At 34.3% G+C, this 24,772-nt stretch overlaps 1 protein-coding gene across 4 annotated transcripts in view; it reads left to right on the top strand.

The window, feature by feature from the left end:
- The window catches only part of LOC126736888 (zinc finger protein 12), an 80,193-nt gene extending 56,445 nt beyond the window's left edge, over nt 1-23,748 (top strand). For all 4 annotated transcript variants that reach the window (XM_050441503.1, XM_050441505.1, XM_050441506.1 and 1 more), the window contains exons 13-16: nt 9,550-9,709; nt 9,790-9,926; nt 23,049-23,233; nt 23,283-23,748. In XM_050441503.1, the coding sequence (XP_050297460.1) occupies nt 9,550-9,709; nt 9,790-9,926; nt 23,049-23,233; nt 23,283-23,633 (833 nt within the window). In that variant the 3' untranslated portion in view covers nt 23,634-23,748. The remainder of the gene's footprint in view (nt 1-9,549; nt 9,710-9,789; nt 9,927-23,048; nt 23,234-23,282) is intronic.
- The last annotated feature ends 1,024 nt before the right edge of the window (nt 23,749-24,772 follow it).

Genomic DNA, 24,772 nt, shown 5'->3' with positions numbered 1-24,772 from the left:
GGTAATGGACCTAAAATTTAAATTCCCTATAATAGTAAAACTATTTAAAAATTTGTCATACACTAAACTCATCATCAAATAACAAATCGGGAAGATTAAATTGTGCAGCTTTAAGCAGTTTATTAGGTCGAAATTTTCTGTCTGTTATGGGGCTTGATTCCCACATCCCATTGTAGCTGTTTCTGAAGTAGATTAATTGGGGATGTTCTCTCACAATCTTCAGTTCTCTTATCGGTCTTGTTGAAAAAGGACATTTTCTTCTATATCTGGGCTTCAAAAAGGACGTCCAGTTTCTAAAAAGATCTTGTTTGGCTTCAACAACTTCAAAGGGCATAGGCCTTGCCCTAGCAGATTTGAAGTGATCATACCAGTCCGTGGGTAATTCTGCACGTATTTTTTGGTTAATGAGACCAAAATCTGTGTCACATTCCATGTAACTATGGCCTCTGATTGGAAATTTTATTTTAACTGAATCTAGTTTCTTTTCAGTATGTGCTATGTAATGAAGAGCACGAATTAAAGTGTAATTTTTATTTTGGCCTCCACACGAGTCACAAAAAATCTCCAAATGTCGAACATATTCATCAAGAAAGTTAAATAAAAAATGATGGAGTAGAGAGCTAACGGAGTCACTACCTTTATTTCCAGTAATTTCTGGAGTCATGTAAAACACTAAATGGGATGTGGATAAAACATGAATGAATAGATGGAAAGTTGTCTTTTGTAATAAACATCATTCGTTGTTATATTAGGAACTGGCAGATTTTTTGCGTAATCTAAGCAGATAGCTTCTGTAGAAATGCTCTTCTGGCTGTTTTTCTTTGCATTTCGTTTCCTCTGGTAAAATACTTCTGCTTTTAATTTGTGTAACTTGTTTTCCATTTCAAGTTTTTTTATGTCTCTCTCTATTTGTTTATATTTTACAGATATTTTGTCTTCTATGCTTTGTTTACTAGCTTCCAATCCTTTTATTTTCGCCAAATGTGTATCACACTCACTGCAGGTGTCTGACCTTGGAAAGCTATATTAAATTCTGAACTAAATATAGTTCGATATGTTTCATATGAAACTTTTATTAGGGGAAACTTCTCTTCAAACATTTTAAACATCTTTTTAATGTTCAAGTCTTCAGGCAAATAAACTTTGGTGGTTTTTCTTAGGCTATAGTGCGTCTTACGCCCTTTAAAAGATTTAATATGATCCCGGACTAGGTTTCTGGATTTATCTGAAAGCTTATGAGGACGATTCAAGTGTTTGTCCCTGCGGTCACGTGGAGCCTCACCTTTTTGTTTTAAGGACCTTTAAAGTACTTCCAGTTTTTTCCTTTCACTGCCATGCATCGCCAAAAAAGCTTTTTGACACACCTGCTTTTCTTGTATGCTTCCATTGGCAGAGAATCTTATTCTATAATGATAGGAGACATCGTGAAGTACAGCAGCTTCTTCTGTTTTGCGAGGCCTTCTCTGTTTTATTGGTAATACTGTGATTAAATCGCATAAGTAGATATTTTGCTCATCAACCGAATTTAATTCGTTAAACCGCCTAATTACCTGTAACCTTTCTACTTCGGGCACATTTTCAAAGCACTTGTAACGTTTGCAACCACAATCTTTGCCAATAACATGGCTTCTTAAGTTGATTTTTTTCATAACATCACTTAATTTCCTTTTTTTAGTTGAAAAATTCAGGGCAGGCACTACTACATCAGTACTTTTAGATTCCGACATAATTATTATTTTTACATCAAGCACCACATGTTCAAATAAACAAACTAAGCCATAATTTACTATGAAATGCAAATAAATAACAAAAAAGCAAAGGTTTAGTCTGACTAAGCGCCTTCTTACCCAGCACCGCACTGACATGGCGCCTTCGTCAATATTAAAAATTGAAATTACTTCTGACTGAACGCATTTATAGCCTGAACGGTAGGATAGGGTTAAACTTTTGAAATTTTTCTAATAGATGGCACTGATAACTCAATTTCCTTAAAAATTGACATAGCGCCTTCTTTGCCTGTGGCCTTCAAGTGTTTTCTTACAATTTCTTTATAAGGATTTGGCATTATTGCATCAGAGATGTTGCAAGCAAACAAACTGCCCATAGTTCCACTGTTTGCTACTTCTAGCCTTTCAATGTTCTAAGACTGATTTATTATATATGTATGTACACAATAAATACCAGAATAAAATGAAATATATGTATTAACAAAATGAAATATCCCTCTATAATGTAGGTATCATATCCAGAATAAAAAAACAAAAAATAAAATAAATTTCCCAATTAATTACATTTAAACTCCCAAATAATTAGAGTAAAATAAAACTTATGAAGTTGATTTACGAACTACCATAACTATTCAATCATTCAAATTATTTAATTTACGTAATAATGATCAGAATATAATAATTAGAAATTATAATCATACGTAGAATTATTACAATCAATTACGGAGAAACCGTAATAATAATTAACACAAGTATGCATATTCTCATAAAAAATAAATATCATTTATCCTCAAAAGAATGGGCAGCAAAATAATAATACCACCAAACATTAATTATAAAAAAAATTAAAAAAAAAACAGGATTTAACTGGAAATTACACGCTAGAAAATCGCACTTTACTTGAATATATTGGTAAAGTGTTATTAGAGGAACATCTTTTTAAGTCCAAGCTTACCTTAATATATTAAGTAGACCATTGTTCCAAAACATTTCCTAACTTTCCACGCACATTCTCGGCTGTTATCGTTACAATATAATAAAAAATTAAAAACAATTTTAGTTCAATAGGGTACAGTGCTGCGACTGAATCTTTTGTCTGATATAAATCTAACTTTTATCACATCTGAAGGATACAGGCTAAAAAGGGAGAATGTAAAAAATAGTTAATTTTAAGGAAATCAATTTTTAATTTTAAAACCCAATAACTTACTACTTTATTACTTTGTATTGATGGATTTAGTTTATTATGCCTATTTGGAATTGAGAAAATATTAATGAAATTCCATAAAAAATTTTTTTAGAGCAAAAAAGGAGAAGAAACTATAGATTGTAACGAAGAAGAAGGGGGAATGTCACATATTTCCACTGTAGTTTTGAGGTATAATCAGTTTTTATATACACAAGCTATTCTAAAGCAAACCAGCAAACGTTATTTCGGATTTATTTATCATTTAATTGGGAAAGATACACAAAAAGTTCAAACACTTTTTTTGCGCCTCTTACACCCCAAGCTTTTGGAAAGGAAGCCCCTTGTCTTTAACATTTCTGGTATGTTTTAATGTAGATAAATATTTTCTAGCGGTTGGATTGCGACAAAATTTCATTAAGCACTGCAGGTCCTTGTACTTGGCCAGTGTTATAGACAGTAGTCCTGCAAATAGATAAAACATCGTTAGCATTGGAAAATAATATTATGTGCATAGTTACCTTTGTATAATTGGCCTGGTAATTCGAACAAATTGTTTGGCAAATTATTGATAAATTTTTTCTTCGGTTCAATCAAAACAGCGGACTCCATACCATTCCGTGGTGAGCGATGGTAGACAACCCTGGGATGATCTTTGACGAGTTCACGTATGGGGCGGATCTTCATTGGGCCCTTATGCTTGTAAAGTGTAAAAAAATGCACAGTCCAGCATTTAAAAAAATCAAAAGTGATTTCCCTAACATTAAAATGATTTGGTTTAACTCGTGCAGTTCTGAAAACTACAGCCCATTCATTTGGAAGTTGCACACGCGACTTTTGCTGATCTAGTCCAAAATCCTTGTCGCATTTTCTAAATGAATGTTCTCTAATGGGAAAACTAATCTTGATTTCATGAAACCTTTTTTGCACATGCACTAAGTGATAGAGGTAATCACGCATAACTGTGTGTGTGTAATCACGGATAACTGTATAATTCTTATGCTGTCCCCCACATGAGTTGCAAAATATATCGAGGACTCGAACACTACTAGGCAGAAAGTTGTAGACGAAATGATGCAACATCGATTATACTTTGACTAGTCGACAAAACATGAATATTAAAAGAGAATACAGATAACTGTCTCTTATAATAAACATCATTTGTGCTGATGTTGGGCACTGGCAGATTTTTAGCAAAATCCATGCATATTGCTTCTTTGTTCTTATTTGCCCGACTGGATAATTTTGCAGTCTTTTTTCTTAAATAAAACAGTTCAGCTTCATGCTTGCGAAGTAGATTTTGCTGTTGGAGGGTAGTGATTTTGTCACCTAGTTGTTTTTTTTTCTATTGTATTTTCTGACACATTCTTCATTTTGGCTTCTAGGGACATAATATTTGCCAAGTATTCGTCACAGATACTGCACGTATCCGACCTTAACCAAATGATATGTTGAAGTCTCGTGAGAAAATGGATCTATAATATAGATATAATACGAAATCTAGAAATAATACTATATCTTTTCTTTGTAATATTTTTATTCAAATACAAAACCTACGCTCTAGTTTTACATAAATATGACCAAAAAATATTGATATTTATAACTTTCTTAGCGAATCATAAAATGCATGGTAATCCTTGTGGATAACGGGTTTAAGAGATTGTAATTGATCATACTTATCACCCTTTATTGCAAGAGGTGCATCGTACAACTTCTTAATAGCTGCTGATCCACCTTTCCAGTTTATTCTTCTTGGCAAAGGCGCCCATTCCTGATGAAAGTTTAGTTTGTATTCGATTCCGTATGAAGAATACCTAAGGCCTCTTAAATCTGTTACACAAAAATCACCTTTCTTGAGCCCAGGCCTTATTGAAGAAACGTATTTAATGTCGTCAAAAGACATAAAAAAATTATAATCTACGTATTTGACTTTGTAAGGTTCACTTTTCCTTGCCTGTTGAATGATCTGTACATAATTTGAAGGCGCCTGAATTTCCTTTTTCTTCTTTGCACTCTCTATTGTGGAATGGACGCTGTCACATTCCATTTGCGAATGTCCCTTTACTAAATAATTTTGACTTATTGTGACATTATTTTTCATTGAATATTGAAGTAAAGCATTTGACAACAAATTGTTTCGGTTTTGAGCACATCCATCACTATAAAATATTTGCTTTTTTTGCTTATCTTCCTCTTTAATTTCTGTGTCTAGAAAGTCCGTGGGACAAGATGCGAAGCAATTTGCATCTAAGCCGCCTTCACTTTCATGCCATACATAGCAAACGACCCTGTTATCCTTTAAACTATAAACAGTAAAATTGTGACATGCCAGTTTTTGTTTAAAGTAAAGCTTTCCAGCGGGTAAAAAGGGAACTAGCTGAACCGCTTGGACATAAATATTTCTTAAAACACTGTCCTTGTGCACGTTGCAACGTGCACACACAATTTTTACATTTCACGATAAGCATATTTCAGGTACGAGTATTTATTACTTATTTACTGCGCCGTCGCATAACGTCTAATTTTGATAAGAGGTTTTGCATTTAACGCTAAAGGATTTATTGACATGTACTATGCTCGTAACTCAAAAACGCAAAAAATTGAGATACGAGGTTTTGACTTTACGACGACGATATGTTTCATATGACACACGATATTTTTGAGCTGTAACGGCATTTTTGTACATACTGTACATTTTTTTGATATTCAAATCTTCGGGCTGGTAGGTTTTTGAAGAATCCTTTAGGCTGTAATGGCCTTGTCGCCGTCCTTTGAAAGAACTAATATGATTGACTACTAGATCTTTAGATTCCTGTTTCAACTTAAAAGACCTAAGTGTTTTTCTCGTTTAATAATTGGGGCGCTGCCAGTCGTTTTTAAAGATTTCTGGAGAATTTCAAGTTTTTTTTCGGTTATACCATGTAAGGAAAAAAAAGCCTTGAAACAAACAGGTACTTCTGTTGTCTCACCATCCCAAGAGACGACGACACGATAAGCAAATGAACTGTCATGTAATCTTGCGACCTCTTCTGCGTTACGCGGTTGTCGCTTTTGTACAGGACCGACACTAATAAGTCCACTACGTTTACATTGGTAGTCGCTTCCTGTCACGTGGCTTTGTAAGTTAAGTTTTTTAGAAACATCGGTTAATCTTCCGTAAATTTTTTCTTTTTTTCTTGAACTTGCATTAAGTCAAGCTAAGAACTTGCTAAGTCTTCACTGTCACTGATATTTGGGTTCATTTTAGACTGTTTGCTAATAAACAGTATTAAAACACGACTTGTCAATTATATTTCTAAAAGTTTAATAAACAATTAATAAACACCAGAACACCAGAACCGGTAAACACAATCGGCAAATAAAAGCAACTGCAGCTATGAGAGCGTTCTGACAGTTCCAGAATAACGTGCATTTGTGACGTTCCCCCTTCTTAGCATGTGTCGCGCGGATTCTCCTCCTTTTTAGTCAGTACAGCTTGATTTAAATTGTCGATATCTGGCGACTCTTTCCTTTTTCGCCTGTATAATGTTACTACGTGATACTTCTATCTGTTAAAAGTTGAACGGACTGAACAGCTCAAAATGAGTAAAAATTGACATTACCCCTTTTTAGTCTGTACCCTTCATCTATTGCCAAATGAAACTTTGATCTACAGATGGTACTGCGGAAGGCTTATTTTATATAAATAAGATTGTGATAGAAAAATTGTTGTACTTTTACTCAAAAAATCAAATGAATGGGCAATGTAAAAAAACTCTTTGTAATTAAAAATTATTTTCTACTTTTTAGTTCGATTAGCAATAAAAGCGTGTTTTGTTTTAAACTACGGTTTTTTTAATTCATATTCGTTTATTGTGCTTTAATCAATAAAACTTTATGAATGACAATGTTTTGAAAATGATAAATTCCTTATTTACTTGCATATTTTATTTCATAAAATAATTTCGAAATTTATGTTTTGAGTATTTTGTTGTAATTAATAAGAAGCCTTTGCAAAACACGGTTATCATATTACATCTACCCACGCATGTGTAGGAAATAAAGATGGTGAGAATGCAACTACCCTAAAGACATTTTGGTCTCGGTTGTGCAGAGCCGCGTGCCCAAGCAAATTCGAAAGAGTAAGTTGTAGACTCCAGAAATCAGTAAGAGTAACTCTGAGAGTTCAGGCGTGCGCAGATCGCGCTTTAGCTCCATCTCTCTTAGGCCGTCGTCCCACCAAAGATACACGACAGCGACGCCACATCTCCGCGATGTCGCCAGCGTGAATCTTTCGTGACGAACCCATGTTTTAAAATCATTTTGTCCCCACCAACGCTGCGCCGAAGACACATCCAAATGCCTTCGTGTTGCCGGGAGACTGGACGCTGGACGTGTCAGTTGCGAAGCAACATTCAAGCTGTGTGTGTTGGTGTTTTCTTTTCATTTATCGAAGTTTTGTTTTTTTTGTTTATTATGGCACAACAAAATGCTGAACTGGATTTTAATTCAAAATTAGTAGATGCTGTAGAAAAACATGCTTGTTTATGTAACTATAAGCTATCAGAATATTCGCGAAAAGATTTGCCTGAAAAAGCTTGGGCAGCAGTAGCCAAGAAAGTAAACAGCGCAGGTAATTCGGGTAATTTTTCTCAATAAAAGGATGCACCCACCATTTTCTTTTTTTTGCCTTTTTATTTTTTTTTCTATTCCGCAAATACCAATACATTGCAACCACATCCTCGTCTTCACTCGATGACATTTTGAACTAAACTGAACAACTAAACGTAGGAAACACGAAACGCATATCTTTGGTGAGGCAACTGCATGTCGTCTGAATGTGTCCAGGCGAAATCGTATCGCCTTCGCGTCGCCGTCGCGTATCTTTGGTGGGACGACGGCCTTACTCTCCTACAGAGGATCTAAAAAAGAATTTATTAATCCTGGCAGGAATCTGTTATCAAATTATTGCATTGTCATCGGTCCTTGATACGTGTGCAATGTTTCAAGTTGTTTAGACTTTTAGAAACAAGTGAAAATGAAGCTCAAAGATTCCGTTACATACATACCTAGATACAACCCGAGCTAATAAAAGCGTGTTAATAAAAAAATTAAACATATTATATAGCAAAATTATACTAATTTGACGGACAGTGGTACCAAGAATATTTTGTTATCGTAGAATCAGTGGGCCGTATGTTATAAGAAGAATTTTTATTAGCAATAATTTATAACCAGGTGGTTAGTTATTTACCGACTTGATTTAAAAGTGTAACAGAATTGCATAGTAAGCGTGTTAGGTGGTTTTAGAAAAGCTAAATTTAAAAATAGTATTAGTCATCACTCCATTTTTAGCAAATCAGCGACAGATTTGGTATATATTTCCCAAAGTATCTAATAAACTTTTAAATCAACCTTGAAATATAAAAATTTATACATTTTAGTCAACGATGTTATTGCGTTTTTCCAAACTGTAATAATTTACATATTCCGTTCCTAATATCAATTATATTCGGAAAAAGGATACCAATGATCCATAATTACCATTACCATACCACCATATCGGTCCGAAAGCCCCAAGTGGAGGCTTTGGAGACTAGAGTGCGGGACAGTCAAGAGCTAAAAACTGGTTTCATAAAAATAGCCTTGCCCTAAATGAATGCAAGACTAAATATCTTTTGTTCACCCTAAGAAAAGCTGAAGATTGTGTTCTGCCAATTGGTACTGCATCATTCTTGGGGGTCCAGTGGACTCAAGTGGAAGGCACATGTTGAGGGTTTTACTAAGAAGCTGAATGGAAGTTTATTCGCCTTGCGTAATTTGTTGGGAACGGTGTCGGAGGAAGTGTTGAAGACTGCGTACTTTGCCTTGTTTCACTTTGTCATTTCCTATGCTATCCATGCGTGGGGACATATAGCGCACAGTGGCGCAGGGTTTTCGCTGTTCAGCGAAGGCTCATACGAATTGTTGGTGGTCTAGTTTATAGAGATGATTGTAGGCAAAAATTCACAGAGTTTAATATTCTAACACTTCCTAACGTGTTAATTTTAGAAAATTTAATCTATATAAAACAAAATCTTGATAAATATCCTACAAATGACTGCCAACATGAGTAACCGACACGCTACGGCGGGCGGCTTGCTGTTCCGCTTTGTAGGCTTGAAAGGTGTCGAAGTGGCACAAGATATTGGGGCGTAAAATATTACAACAAACTTCCAAATACCCTGAAGGCTTTGACTGGCAGTATGTTTAAGAGCAGGATTCGCCAAGTGCTCTTAAGAAATCCCTTATGACCACAAAATATCTCATTCGGTGGTGACTAATTTATTCTGTTTGTTGATTGGTAATATTTAGTCTCTTATATTTTTATTATGCATATTTAAAAAAAAATTGCATGTTTAGAAGTGCGAACTGCTTAGTATATTTTAACTTTTTTTAGTATTAAATGTTTAATTGTATATTTTAATATTTTAAGGATAGTAGCTGACTGATTTTTTTTGACTTGTGTAAACCTTTTTGGTATTTAACATGAATAAATGATTTGATTTGAATAATTGTGATCTCTCATCCTCATAATTATTATCTTGAATAAAATGCGTTATCTAGTAACTTTAATGTATTCCATTGAGCATTGAATCCTAGCATGTGATTTTTTAGCTTTTCAATGTGACGTTTGTCAGAAGAGTTTTGCGATCAAGTCTTCTTTAAAAATGCACTCGAACATACATAGGAAAGAGCAACCAGTCTCATGCGAAGTATGTTGTCGGGCTTTTATAAGGAAAGATTGTCTTATTAGGCATATGAGAACCAGACACAGGTAATTTATTACCATATTCTTAACCCGCTTGTTTTGGTATTTACGTACGTTTATATTTATATACGTTTCTAACATTTCAGAGATTTGGTCGAGGAAATCGTTAAGAATTCAGAGAGAAAACATCTTAAAAGCCAAGTGTTGAAATGTCTAATTGAACAACCGGAGGAAATAGAATCTATTAAAGCTTCGGTAGTGTGGACGGAATTAAGTCTCACAGGTAAGCATTTTGAGTTTTCTTCAGGATAAGTCTCGTCATAAAATAATAGTTGTGGGTTTGGTCAACACATTGTAATTATGCATTAAACAGTATAATGTATTTATTTGTTATTCATTTATTTACAACTTAGAAACACCATCAGGTCATTACATGTAAATATACTAACAACAACAAAAAGAACCACACACCAAACATAAAACAGCAGAACAATAATCAGAATAGTACTACATAATCATTATTGGACATATACTCCTGTTCCCTTTAAAATCTTATTTTTAAAACTAATAAAAGACTCTCCCATGAGCGAGTTACTAAAGTGCAGTTTTAGAATTTAAGTAGTTTGTCTGTTACACCTCTAAACGCTTAATTTGTTCGGTGACTTTGTTCATGAAAGAAAATGCTTTGAACGAAACTCTACTTAAGCGAAAGGAGCTGTGGATTTCATGATTCAACAATTTAAAGAGAAAAAAAATTGATGCATATTGTTTCTTGGTTTATCCAATGTTTGCAGACCGATTCGCTGATACCTAATATCATAAGTGACAGTTTTATAGGGGAACCTATTTTTATAAAGTAAAAATTTGCAAAACCTTCTTCTGAATTTCTTCTATACGTTCAGTGTTTAGATTAGGAAGACCATATGATACAATTATTATATATAAAGCACTCCGAACTAAGCTATCATATAAACTTTGCATGACCCTAATGTCATTTGAATAGCCTAGACGAAAAAGGGCCCATCTGTGCAGTTTGTCGAAAACCCGTTTTTTATGAATTCTGATTCCTTGTCAAAGTTGGCATATACCGAGTAGAAGAAAGGCCCACTAAACGTACTCTAAAACGGATTGAATCAGCTGTTTTTCTCTGCTGAGAAGAATAAGGGCCCATCTGCTACATTTGGGCCTTTCTTTCGCCAAGTTAAATACCCATAATTTGTGTTGATATTTGTAAACATAACCTTGAAATCATAATAATAACAATAAAATATCAGTGTGGTTTTTGGATTTTTGTTTCTTGATTCATATAATCATGGATGTCTTAGAAAATGAGGAAGCAAGTGTTATAAAATTGAAAAGAAAGAGGAAAATTGAAGAGTGGAAAAGTGTCAAAAATAAAAAGTTAAAGGCAAAAAGGGGAGGAGTACATTGGTAAATCAGGAAGAAAAGCTGCTAGACAAACAGGTCAAAAATGCAGGTAAGTTAGGATTGTAAAGAATGTTGTATATAGTTTAAAATATATCTTATTTTTGTGTAGATGTAAACGAAAATGTCTTACATCATTATCAAAAGAAGAGATGGCTCGTATATTGAAAAATTTTAATGAGATTGGAGATCATGGGGCCCAGAATGTTCACTTACAACCTCTTATCACAGTATCGTCAGTAAACCGAAAAAGAAAGGGAGTGTTCAAGAAGAAGTTTAATTTTTCGTATAAAGTGTATGTCGGTGAAAGGGTGTTATCTGTATGTCGTGAAGGCTTTGCCAGTTTGCATGGAATTGGAGTCAAGAGGGTGCGAAATATTGGAGCATGCAAGACTTTAGCCGCTGTGCCAACCGATAATCGTGGCAAGCACACTAACCGAAAAAACAAATTATCTGGTATTGTTGTTCAAAATATTGATGCACATATACAAAGTTTTCCATATTATATTGTGCACTATGGACCAAGCGGTGAGCGAAGAAGGTATCTGTCACCACAGCTGAGTGTTTTGAAAATGTATGAAATGTTTCTGGAAAAACATTACCCAGAAGTCCTACTCGACGCCAAACAAAATGATCTGAATTTCCAAAAATTGAAATGTGAAGTGAAATATTCTTTTTATCTACAGTATTTTCGTGACAACTACAACTACACGTTTGGTCGCCCTCGTTCAGATGTTTGTACTACGTGTTCAGAAATAGAGGCCAAAATTTCCCGCGAAAAAAATGGCGCATTAAGAAGAGCTTATGAAATAGATCTTAAGTTACATAAGAAAAAAGCAAAGCTATTTTACACAAAGATGCAAGAATGTTTGATGAAAGCTAAAGAAAATGAAGATACAGAAGTTCTCTGCTTCGACTTTAAACAAAATATTCCCTGTCCACATATATGTACTAGTGATGTCTTTTATAAAAGACAACTTTGGTTGTACTGTATGTCCATTTACTCTGGCAAAAAAGCAAAGAGCATTATGTATACTTGGCCTGAAAATATTGCAAAGCGGGGCTGTAACGAAGTTCTCTCTGTACTTAACCATTACATAGAAGCATTCCTACCTAGCACTGTTAAAAAGTTATATATATTTACTGACGGTTGCAGGGGCCAGAATCATAACCAAAACATGCTAAAATTTTGGCAGTCATTGGTACTTAATGGAAAGTTTAAAAATGTTCAGCATTTTTTTCCACAACAGGGTCACAGTTTCCTGCCTTGTGACAGGCATTTTGCTGTTATAGAAAAAATGCAAAGAAAAAGGGAAGTAGTTGAATCGCCTTCAAATTGGAACAGCATCATAAGTACCAAATTTACCGTTGTTGAGCTTAAAAGCAATATGATAAAGGACTTTGTAGCCGGATTGTCTGAACCGTTTTTTAAAAAAACCTTCACCACAAATAAGTTAAAGTTTCAAATAACCAAATACAAGTTCTTTGACTTTAAAGCTGAATCAAAGTACTTCATGTTTGGCAGCTTTTCTTTGAATGTTGTGTGTCCCGATGTATTTCGTCTTCTGAAACCTGGCGTTGAACGTGTACCCGAAAAGCTTGCTTATTCTGGTGATATACCAATAAATGCCCTAAAACTACAAAACATCAAGGAGCTTTGCAAGTTTTTGAAAGATGAAAATGCTATCGCATTTTATGATACCTTGTCAGGTGCTACATGTACACAAGAGGATGATCAGGAAGACCCTTAGCTCATGGAAAACATATTTCTGTATAAAAAAACGTAATTAGATTTTCAAATAAATATTTTTCATTTCCTGTTTTTCATTTTATTTTCTAGTAGTTCTTTTGTAATCTTCAATAGATTATCACTTGGAAGAAAAAGGGCCCATTTTTAGAATTTTTGTAACCCTGTATATCCTGTAGACATATATTTTCAGAAAAAAATTTGGTGTAAAAACATTTTGAAATATGTCACAAATACATAGGTCAATTTCATATATTACATTTTTACTTTCTTTATCCGAAATACAATTTTTTGCATTTCCTGAAAAATCCACTTTTTCAAAGATGGGCCCTTTTTCATCTAGGTCATTCATTTATTTTATAACAACGTATTTTAATGTAACCATAATAAAACCTTCCATTGTTATGTTGTTGATATGGGCATTAAAAGTTAATTGCTGGTCAAAAATTTACCTATATCATTCAATGTCCTGTTTAACTAAGGAACAGCCTTCATCACACTCAAGTGGAATTAAAGAATTTAAAATTGTCAGCATATAAAAGACAGTCACAATATTTAAATACAAATATATGTTAATTAATATATGAAAGAAATAAAACCGGCCCAAGATGCGATCCCTCTGGTCATCCCTGACCCAGAGGTCACTAGAATTTCTCTTGAAGTTGCCCCGCTCAGTTTAACTTGTTGCGTAGGGTTATTTAAATATGATTTCATTGACTTCGGGTATGATCCGTGTATTCCTCTTATTAATGAAAGTTTTTTTTTATTAATAGCCTATGAGACGCATCATAAACGACATAAACGACATCAATCTGACTATTTAAGAATTCTTGCAACTTTGGAAGATTTGTAGTTGTTGACCTGCCCCTGTAAAATCCATGTTATTTACCATGTTGTTTAAGAGAAATGTATATTCTAAAGGTATTAAAAGGCTCTGAAGTTTTCAATATCAGTTTTGCATCCACTTTTTTCCAAAAGTGTTGATAGTTTTCTATATGTGGGAAATGATATGTCAAATGACTTCTGAAAAATGAGCTAGAGGCCTAACCTTAGAAGAATTTTTGATAAACCAATGCAAAACTCTATTAGGTGCTAAGCCTTTATCAACATCTATCTATGTGTTCAACCTATTCACTGTTTTTTCCATTATAAATACAGGGTGTCCATCTAATATCGCGGTGCTCGATTGGGGCTAAATCTTGAAACGGAAAAAAACTTTAATAGGAGGAATGTTGATTAGGTTAAATGTTGATTAAAATGGAAGCACCTATATCTTTTTTCCGAAATGGGAGTCTCATTTGACTCTCTCTTTAACCCTAAAACTGTTTCGCTCTAAAATGCGACATTGCCTAGTTATTAACAATTTAAAGAAATTTTCACAAAAATCAGTGTTTAACTTAAGATTTAATATTTACCACTGAGGATTTTTATCTTTTTGAAAAATCTATGTCAAATTAAAATATGACATTTTTTCTTTAAGAACAAATTTTGAGAAAACGGTTAGAGATAAAGCTATACTTGTTAGTATCAAATTGAAGATAAAAGAATGCTTTACTTAAACGCATTACAAGATACAGGGTGTTCCATTTAAAAAAATAGCGCAAAATTGAATTGAAAATATCATTATTTGAGTAACGATTTTGATCACCCTGTATAAAAAAAATTAATTTTGGAATTTCGAAAGATAAAATGAACTTAGCCAAGGACTCTACATAGATTTTTTAAAAAGATAAAAAACGTCGGTGCTAAATATTAAAATTTAAGTGAAACACTGATTTTCGTGAAAATTTCTTTAAATTGTTAATAAGTAGGCAATGTCGCATTTTAAAGCAAAACAGTTTTAGGGTTAAAGAGAAAGTCAAATGAGACTCCCATTTCGGGAAAAAAAATAGGTTGCTCTATTTTAAAAGAACCCTGTATCAACCAAACTAATTTTAAAAAGTAGCCCCTTTAACATAATTAACATCCCCCTTATTTAAGGTTTGCTCCGTTTCATGGTTTAGCCCCAATGGAGCACCGCGATATTAAATAGACACCCTGTATATGATGAGAAAGAACTGGAAACAGATTTTCTGGAATAGATGCAATATCTTTATTGGAGAAATCGGTGTAACAGGACTCAAAGTGGTCAGCAAAATCATTATCTATCTCTTCAGGAGTCCTCCTACTTATTCCTGCATATTCCACCTACTTTGGTGTGCCTTTATCCTTGCATAGACTGTTAACGTAAGTCCAAAAATACTTTAATTTTCTTGGTATCATTTGATTTGTGTTTGTGACAAACGAGACAACATACTTCGTATCTAGCCTAAGAGCAGAACAATCATTGTAGTCCTTTTTTAAACTTGATTTTTTATACTTTTGATGAAACACATTCTTAAAACCACTCTTGTTTTTGAGTTCCAAACAGTACCATGCTGGAAATTCTTCATGCTGTATCTCTTTATTTAGCACAAACTTACTACTCACATTTTATCCACTGTATCCTGACGCAAAACTTGGTTTCAATTAATGGATGTAAGATATTTATTAATCTCATTGTAATTTCATGGGCGCCAGGAGGGGGGTGCAAGGGGGTGCACTTGCACCCCCCTGGATTTGAAGAGAATGTCAATTATTATTTGTTTGCGTTTGCAATAAGACGTAACACAAGCAAAAATTAAAATTTTATTAAAACACAAAAACGAGCGCTATAATAGTTTAATCTAGTCTTTAAATAAGACTCTAAGGCGCCTAGGTTGTTGTCTAAAGACGTTTAAAACGTTGTCGACAACAACTCAATATCTTTCTCTATCCTCTTTCGATGAACGCTCATCAAGCAAAGGCCGCTTAGTGTCGCGTCTCCCATCGTTGATCTATCATCACATCTTAACCCGCCGTAATGTGCTAAATGAACGTTCAATGCTGCAGGTTGTCGCTGGAAGAGTTAGGCCAATCTTAATTGATTCACGCACTGCTGGATAAAACGGAGTGGCTTTAGAAACTAAATCTGCATATTCTACAGATTCGTTGGACGTAGTTCCTTCTTCGGCTGTCTTAAACATCTCCTACCACGTAGTAGCCTCGACAACAAAATTTGTATTCTTCCGCTACTTGTAAAAACAAGGCTTTATCGAGCTTTCTCATATTTTCGGGATGTAGCTGCATTAGGGAAAATTATTTTTTATGTGTAGCAGAAAATCGAGTTTTAAGAGACGAAATAACCGAGTCTAAATATGGAATGAAAATAGAAGTTCTAAAAAACTCCTCCACATTTTCAGATGGTTGGTTTGATCGATAGATTTGTCTTGATCCGCTTGATTCGCTTAAGCTCAACATCCAGTTCCTGGCAGATTTTTTGAGCTCTTTCAAAAATTATGGCGAACTCTATCGAGGAATAATCTCGATGAGATTGAAGCACGGTCGTCAATTTATTAATATGGTCAAGAACTTCTTTGTATTTATATTTACATTTTGTAATTGATTGCACACTAGTTCGAGTTTGGCAGAGTAGCAAGCAATTACTAAGAGCGTAACAATGTATGTTGAAGTTGTCGCAGTCGTATAAAGCTGATATGCTTTAGTTTTTGCTTTTGAATTTGATGCAGCACTGGAAAGTTCTTCTAGAGCTTGTACAATCGTCATAAAGTTCTCAGAAAATATCCTTATACTTTTGTATTTTGCTGTCCAACGCGTTTCACAAAAAAGAGGAATATTTCGTATTTTTCGTTTCGTCGCAATGTGCTTTGTCTAAAAAAGTTTATGATATCCTTTGTCGTCCCAGCGGCATTTCTTACTTCACTAACTTCATTGATGTCATTGATTACAAGATTTAATATATGATTTGCACAGTGGAAAAATAGTGCTGTAGGATACTTATCACTAATTATTTTCTGTACACCACCTATATGACCAGCCATTGCAGCACACCCGTCATATCCTTGACCAACAAGTTTATTTAAATCCAAGTTGCAGTCTTCTAGAAATTTGATGATTGTTTTTGAAATGTTGTTCGCATTTAATTCTTGCAGCGGTACATATCCCAAAAATTCTTCACAAATGACTGGCATTTTATCTTTATCAAAACGAATGTAGCGAACTCCAATTGATAATTGGTCTGTCCCACTTATATCTGCAGTTTCATCTGCTAACACAGAAAAAGTCGAAGCCTGCTTTATTTCCTCAATTATTTTGTGTCTTAGAACATCACCGCAAATGTCAAGCATTCTTAGCTCCCGAATCTAAATGGCTTTTCAAAACCGTGTCCCCAGATTCGACCCGAAAATTTAAAAGATCTGTAAAAACGGACCCCTGGTCTACTTTACCACGAAGTGGAAGATCATGCCGTCCGCAAAATAATATTGTCGAGACAATTGATTTAAGTTTTACACGATTCTTTTCAATTTCCTTGTGATAGGCTGTATTTAAAGATTCATGAACGCTAACACTCAATCTCTTTCTATTCAAAATTTTTTGAAGAAGCTAGCGCATCACAATGCCACGCACTTGCTGTGTGAGCTTGAGCAACCTCATTAAACTTTTGTTGTATACCACGTCCTTGTATACCTCGCCGCACTGGAGGCCGACATAAAACACATATTCGACAAAGCGGTTCTTTTGCTTTAGCTGAGTAGGCCAACCATGGGTATATCGAAAACCACTCACATCGAAAGGCCGTTTAGCACTAGAATCCACGTCATTTTTAAAATTGTAAGTCTGATTAGGAGTCCAAGGATGTTTAAGTAACTTGAAACGAAACTCGTCATCAATTTTATATTTAACGTCTAAACATTGCCCGATGTCCAATAATGAAGTACTTATGCAACTGCTTGAACTGCTAATAGATTCAAACGATGAATTTGGTAGAAGATCCTTACTGGTAGTATCTTCTATAAAGAAGAAAGGTTTTACTTACTCAAACATCAAAACAAAAATAGGAGGGTTAAATCTATAATAGATTTAACCCTCCTATAATCCCCAAAGCTAACTGAATATATTCTAAAGTGAGACCCAAAATTAAATTAAAATTACTATCAGCTGTAAATTGTAAAAATATTAAAGAGAAAATCTCGACGGCGCGGCGTATAGTTAGAAAAGTTTATAAAAGAACCGGTGACATCAACAGGCGGCAAAATCCGCGCATCTCGTTATTCTATCGATCGGGTTCGATGACTATGTCGAGGTCTGAAGACAGTGGAGGCGGCACACTTGTTGAAATTATTAATATTTATTTGTACTAGAGTATAAATAGCCCTAGATCTTTAGTAGGTATAGCTAGCGATATTATAAGTGCGTTTGATTTAGTTGAAATACCAACTAAGAATGCATATATTTGAATTTAATTGCTCCGAGATTCGTTTAAAAAAATGTAGATATATTAAAATTATATTTTTTAGCATTGTGATGTGCCCATAAAAAATCTAATAAAAAATAGTTTTACTTACAGGAGGATGCAGTTCGCTAATTATTTTTAAAACAGGACTTCAAATAGGTAGCTGAAAATTATTCTTTATTCGCATTTTTTTTAAGGATTAGGTATTTTAAACGACTTGTGTAAAGAAAAAAATTGGTAAAAGTTTTATTTCATTATTTTACATATTATATATTTTTATTCACTATCAGATAGTGTATTACAACCTAAATCAGATTCATCCGATGAAGACCATTCAATCTCTTCATCAGATGAGCCTGTATTTACTGTAAATTTTGAAGAATCCAATGCTTCATCAAAAAGGTGATGACTTTTGAAATATTGTTTTTCTATGTTGTCTATATGGTTGCAAATATTTACCCACTCATCATTCGAAATTTCCGCAAATTTCTGCCTTGTCAAAGTTTCGACATCCGCCAATTTAAAAGTGGAATTTCTGTTTGCTACCCAATTCTTAACAGTTGCCCAAATTTTGTCTATCGGATTAAGCTCTGGGTGGTATATGGAGGCAAACGTAACACAATATGTCCGTGCTTTTCCATTAGGTCGTCCAACTTGGTTTTTACAGTACAGTTACATATTTTTTTTATTTTCAGACACTATTTCATATAACTCTGTCTTGGTGAGTTTTGAATCAAATGTAAAATTACGTTCCTTGAGCCAGTCAACTATTTCCAACTAAGGCCAGCGTTACAGGCTGCTAAGCTAACTTTAACCTCAAGGCCGTATATCAGCGATGACTGATTAACATAAAATATTAAATTTAAAAATAGGAAAAATTTGGGCATACAATAAAAAGAATAAAATAAAAAAGAAAATGCCGAATATTATATTTTTAACTTGACTCTTTTCCGGTCACTGGCCTACGACTTTAAAGTTAAAATTGATTACATATAATAATTAATTTTAATCTAATTTTTTGTGCCTAAAATATGTACCTTATGTACAAATGTTAAATCAAATAACATTAAAAGTCAAAGAAAAATACCTGTACAAGATGTATTATTATTACTGGGATGTTTAGCCGAGTCTTTATCATTTTGCGGACTGTCGGTATGAGCCTTGCGCTTTTTACACAGAAAACGTCTTATATCACTCATTACTTCGCACTATATAACACCAAAGACCTAATTGATCACGACACGCGACAGGTGATTACTATTACCTATTACAGTACTAAACGCTAAACTTATCAAGATCTGAATTTTTGTTTCACGACCTGGAGCGTACGGCATAGGAAAAACCCTAACTCTAACCTAAAAACAAACAATGGTAAAGCAAATTAAGGTAATTTATACATATATGATTGCTGGGTTGCTTTCCTGCGGTCATGCTCGATAACGATGTAACGATAGATGGCGCAATAGTCTGCAATTATTAATCAAAACAGATCTGTTAGGTAGTAGTTAATTGCTTCGTGTTGTTTTTTATTCTATTATTATTTAATTAGTTATTAATTAGTCCGAGCGCGTACGATGTTGGTTGTTTGTTGATGGTTTGGCATGTGTGCAAAGGTCTTCCCCCACATCACCTTAAGGTTAATTTTTAACTAGTTTTGGACGAAAACTGGGCGTGGCACCCAAAAATTTTGCCTTTTTGGTGCATTGCTTTTCTTTTTATAAAACTTATTTATTTCGAATTTAAGATTTATGCACCCCCCTTATGAACATTATGCCGGCGCCCATGTATAATTTGCACTTAGATGAATAGAGGTAATCTGTTTATCACCAAGATTAGCTTCTCTTCAAGTGATGGTCAGTCAAAAAACGGAGTTTAAACCCCCTGAAAATATATTATCAGAATGTTGGTGGTATGAAAACGAAGATCTCAGATTTTAAACAAGCAGTGGCCCTGACTGTATATGATGTTATTATTTTAACTGAAAGCTGGCTTTCGATCAATATAAATGGCTCCGAAATCAACATCAGAGGCTATTCAACATTTAGAAAAGATAGGTGTGTGTTGACAAGTGAAAAGCAGTATGGTGGAGGAGTCGTGATGTTTGTCAGGAGCTCACTTTGTCCCAGGCTAGTGAGGACTGATTTTGAATCTGTTGAACATTTGTTTGTTTGTTGCAATTATGGAGGTACCCAACTTATTTTTGCATTTTTCTATTTGTGATATTGGCTTGTCTGAGGTATTTGATAAACTCTCTAAATTACCTTATAAACTTTCCTGTGGACCTGATAAGATACCTGAGTACATGTTAAGCAGACTTAAATATAGTATATCACTTCCTTTGTTTTTGTTGTTTAATAGATCTATATCAGAGGGTGAGCTTCCGAATATATGGAAATTAAGGTATATAATCCCTGTGTATAAGTCTGGTGAGAGGGATTGCATTGAGAACTATAGAAGCATCTCAAGGCAGTCTGCTGTTCCCAAGATTTTGGATGATATTATATGTGATCAGCTTAGGTGGGCGTGCAAGGAGGTGTTTGATGAGAGGCAGCATGGGTTCATTAGTGGTAGATCTACCTCTACTAATCTTGTTTTATATGAGGTTGCCTTGCTGGAGGCCTTCGAGAATGGTTATCAAGTGGATTCAATTTATACTGATTTCTCGAAGGCCTTCGACAGGGTCAATCATGAGTTATTACTAGCAAAACTTAGTTCCCTTGGCTTTAGTGAAAGATCCCTAAGGTGGTTTAGAAGCATGCTGCTGGATCGTGAGCAGCGTGTTAGGATTGGAGATTCTGAATCTGGAAGTATTTTGGTGACTTCTGGAGTTCCTCAAGGGGGACACTGTTCCCCATTGCCTTTTGATTTATTTCTGACTGACCTTGTAACGTGTTTAACTGACTGTGAATACTTAGCATATGCAGATGATTTGAAACTTTTCCGTGTTATTAAGTCACAGCGGGACTCTGATATCTTACAACACAATCTTACTTCTTTTGTAAAGTGGGCTAATATGAATGATCTCTCTTTAAATATAAATAAGTGGTACTCAATTGGATTCTCTAGACTTAAAAATAAAATGAATAATATATACACTATTGATGACATAGTACTTAGTTCTGTTGACTCAATAAAGGATTTAGGAGTAGTCTTTGATACTCAGCTCAAATTTGGGGAACACTGTGATCTTGTGGAGGGGAAGGCCTCTCAGATGTTAGGTTTTGTTTTACGAAGTTGTCGTGACATGTCTATATCTACTTTGAAGATACTTTATTGTTCATTAGTTAGAAGTCATTTAGAGTATGTCTCGATCATTTGGTCTCCTTTTTATAATTGTCACAAAATGCAACTTGAAAGAGTCCAAAAGAGGTTTACCCGGTACTGTTCCTACAAGTTGAATATGCAGGATAACCTACTTGACATGGAGGCAATATTGGGACTTTAATCGTTGGAATCTAGAAGGATTCAAAGTGACCTCAGCTTTATGTATAAGGTTATTCATGGGCTTATTGATTGCCCTGCTCTCATTAACAGCTTTAATTTAAAGGTCCCTGCACGCACCCTAAGGAGACATGAACTGTTTGCTTTACCAATCTGTCACTCCAACTATTCTTTACATTCTCCAATCTGTCGTAGTCTTGCCTATTTAAACTCTCACCCTGAACTTGATCCATTTGCAAGCTCACTCTCTGGATTTATTGGTCAACTGGGTCAAATATTTTAATTTATTGTTTTCTTATTGTGTTTATTTCTTGTGTATATGTTTTGAAGACTGTCTAATTATGTTCGTGATAGTACTTTTATTATGTTAATTATACATCTTTTACTTTATTTAATATTGTAACCAAATCTTGTGTAAAATGGGGTCTCCCGTATATTGATTGAATAAAAAAAAAAAAAAATAAATGAGTGGTACTGTTTTGCTGTGCCTAATTTTTTAAAACTGGAACTTCTCTTAATATACAGCAGGGTGATACAAATCTAGCTTGCTTAACACTTGATCAACAAGAGACATCTCTCCTGTTGTCAGGAATGTTTGTAAAGTTGTACCATTTCCAAGTATAGAATGGTGTTTAAAAGTAGCTCATGCTCTGCAGAATTAAAATTTTTTGGTACATATATACTAGGAAACCTTGGTGTTCTAAATAATATTGGCACTGACTATTAATTAAAAAGCTGCAATAGTCACATTTAAAATATGTGGAACCCGGGGTCGAACCCAGGAATGGTAAAACAACTAGTAAAAAAATTTGGTAAAAACTCAAAAATAAGAATAAAAAACAAATAGTACAACGGATCAAAAATACGGACCGAAGTTCGAATTAACAAACTTCTATCCGTGTTTTCCTTCACGTAGGTACGTGAAACCTTTCGGGTCTCTTATTGGCTGATAGCAATCACGTGGTCCCAATGGAGCCGTAATTACGTATCAATGTGGATTCAGGCTTAGGGAATGCGTATTCTTAGGCGATCCTAGTGTACATAATATACAGGCACGATCAAAAATATATCGATATTCGCTACGTTGCGGCCGATTAGCCAAATAAAACTCACATTCACTTAAGTACTATTCTATTGAACAAATCTTTGCCTTAAACGATCATACGGTACACATTGCTAGCGGGCAATTTAGACCATACTAGTAACACCAAACGTTTAAAAGGTTTGGATGACGACGATTGACTGCCCTGAGCCGGTTCCCTACTTCTATCGCTACTATCTCATAATCCCGCGCATGTGCCTAGGATTATATAGTTTTGGCCGTGGCTTCTGTTCTGTAGCCGTAACAATATTTATCCATTTATTTAAAAATGTATAAATAGTTTGCGATATTAAATAAATAAATCGTGTTAAAAATCATATTTCTTCTTTTCACAAGTTAAAAAAATTTTAATTGGGCTTTAACTTTGTTATAATTTTAGAATCCATCAAAGAGTTGCTGTCACTATTAGTCGAAGAAGAGTGCCTTGCCGAGTTTGGTCATCCAGATGCCCCAGCAGATAAAGTATTAGAGTCCGTAATCACCCGGTGCGGACATCAGCCTGCTGATCGTTCCAAATATGACTATATCGGCAGAATGCGAGCTAACACAAAACTTTTATTTACAGTAAGTTTTCCTAATATTTTGTATGTAAAACTAACTAGAAGGCTTATAGGTTGTTATCGATGATGCGTCAGTTAAAGAGTTGTTAAAGAGACAATCAGTGGATGAAGTTATCGTGCATGTACTTACTATCGCTAGGAAACAAGCGAAAGAGGAAAATGCCAGCAAAGAAAGTTTGGTTTCTAAAAGAGAAGTCGACTCAGAACCAGAGATGGAAAGCCAAGAAGTTATTTATGACCCTGATGACCCGTTGCCATTTTCAGATCACGAATTAGAAATGGAAAATCAAGAAGAAATATGTATGTCAGATGAGCAACAAGAAATGAATTCCGAAAGTAATATGAGGGTAGCAGAAAATGAAGATAATAGTCTTGAATATGCTATGACTGAGGAAAGTTTGTAGTATTTACAGACTTATCATCCAAAGTTTTTAAACTTTATATACAAATATGAATTATGTTTATGCTTGCTATGTACGTAGTACTGGTTTTTCAATAGAAATTATATTTTAAGTTTTAGATCGGCTCATTTTATTTTACCTGTTAAAACATGGTTTCATCAAGAAAACTTACTTTTGAATCTGCTTTAATTTAATTTGGGACTGAACCTCCGTTGAACGATTTTTTAACAACGTTTATTCCTGATAAAAAAATGTTCCTATCTATTGATCCGCATCTTTCTGAAACAGGAACATGAAGTTGAAGTAGAGCACTAGGAACGGTAATGATAATAAGAAAATCAGAACTACAGGAGGACTAAGCACTATTTGACATTTTACCTAAGACTTCACAAATTACTAATTTTAATTACCAATTACGTTTTTGGTTACGTTTCCAATATTTATTAGTGATTTGATGATTTTTCATCAAATACACATAAATTTCCCATGCATGTATTGTAAAAAAATAGAAGTGTGCCTTGCCTGCCAGAACAGCCGGTTGGCGTTACCATCTTTAGTTCTATTACTTAGAAGCAACGTGAGTTATAATAAATAAGAACAAATTTTGTTACTGTCAAATCCTGTTCATAACTTTTATTATCTTATCATTTAAGAAACATTTGATCTAAGTACGTTATTATGCCTGCGAAATTCTCACATCGTGAATATGCAGATATGATATTCGTCTACGGCTTATTTAGAACATTAAAAGACTAGAATGAGTAAACAACAATTTTGTTTGAGTTGAAAATGTGCTCAAGGGCAAGGGGGTGTTGTTTACATACATATTTACCGATTCTCTGTTGTCAAGTTTACAGATATTTCCAAATGAGTAAATTTTCAGCTATACAGGCTGTCCTGTATCGTTATGTTCAAATTTTGGGGCCATAAAGTACGCTTCATTTTAAGTAAAAAAAAGCGCAAAACTTGTAGGTCCATTTTTATTTGTTTCAAAGTTACTCGCCTATGAAGGTTACACATAATATAAATTATTTGTATTGGATTTTGGATTACAAATAAAACGTAGAAATAGATATAACCTATTCTAAAAGTAAATATAATATCTTTAAACTAAGAAAAAGTTAGTAACATTTTTATTACTA

Source organism: Anthonomus grandis, chromosome 5, assembly GCF_022605725.1.
Source record: "Anthonomus grandis grandis chromosome 5, icAntGran1.3, whole genome shotgun sequence".
Lineage (NCBI taxonomy): Eukaryota > Metazoa > Arthropoda > Insecta > Coleoptera > Curculionidae > Anthonomus > Anthonomus grandis.
Note: the sequence above shows the minus strand (reverse complement) of the source record. Positions and strands in the feature narration are given on the sequence as shown.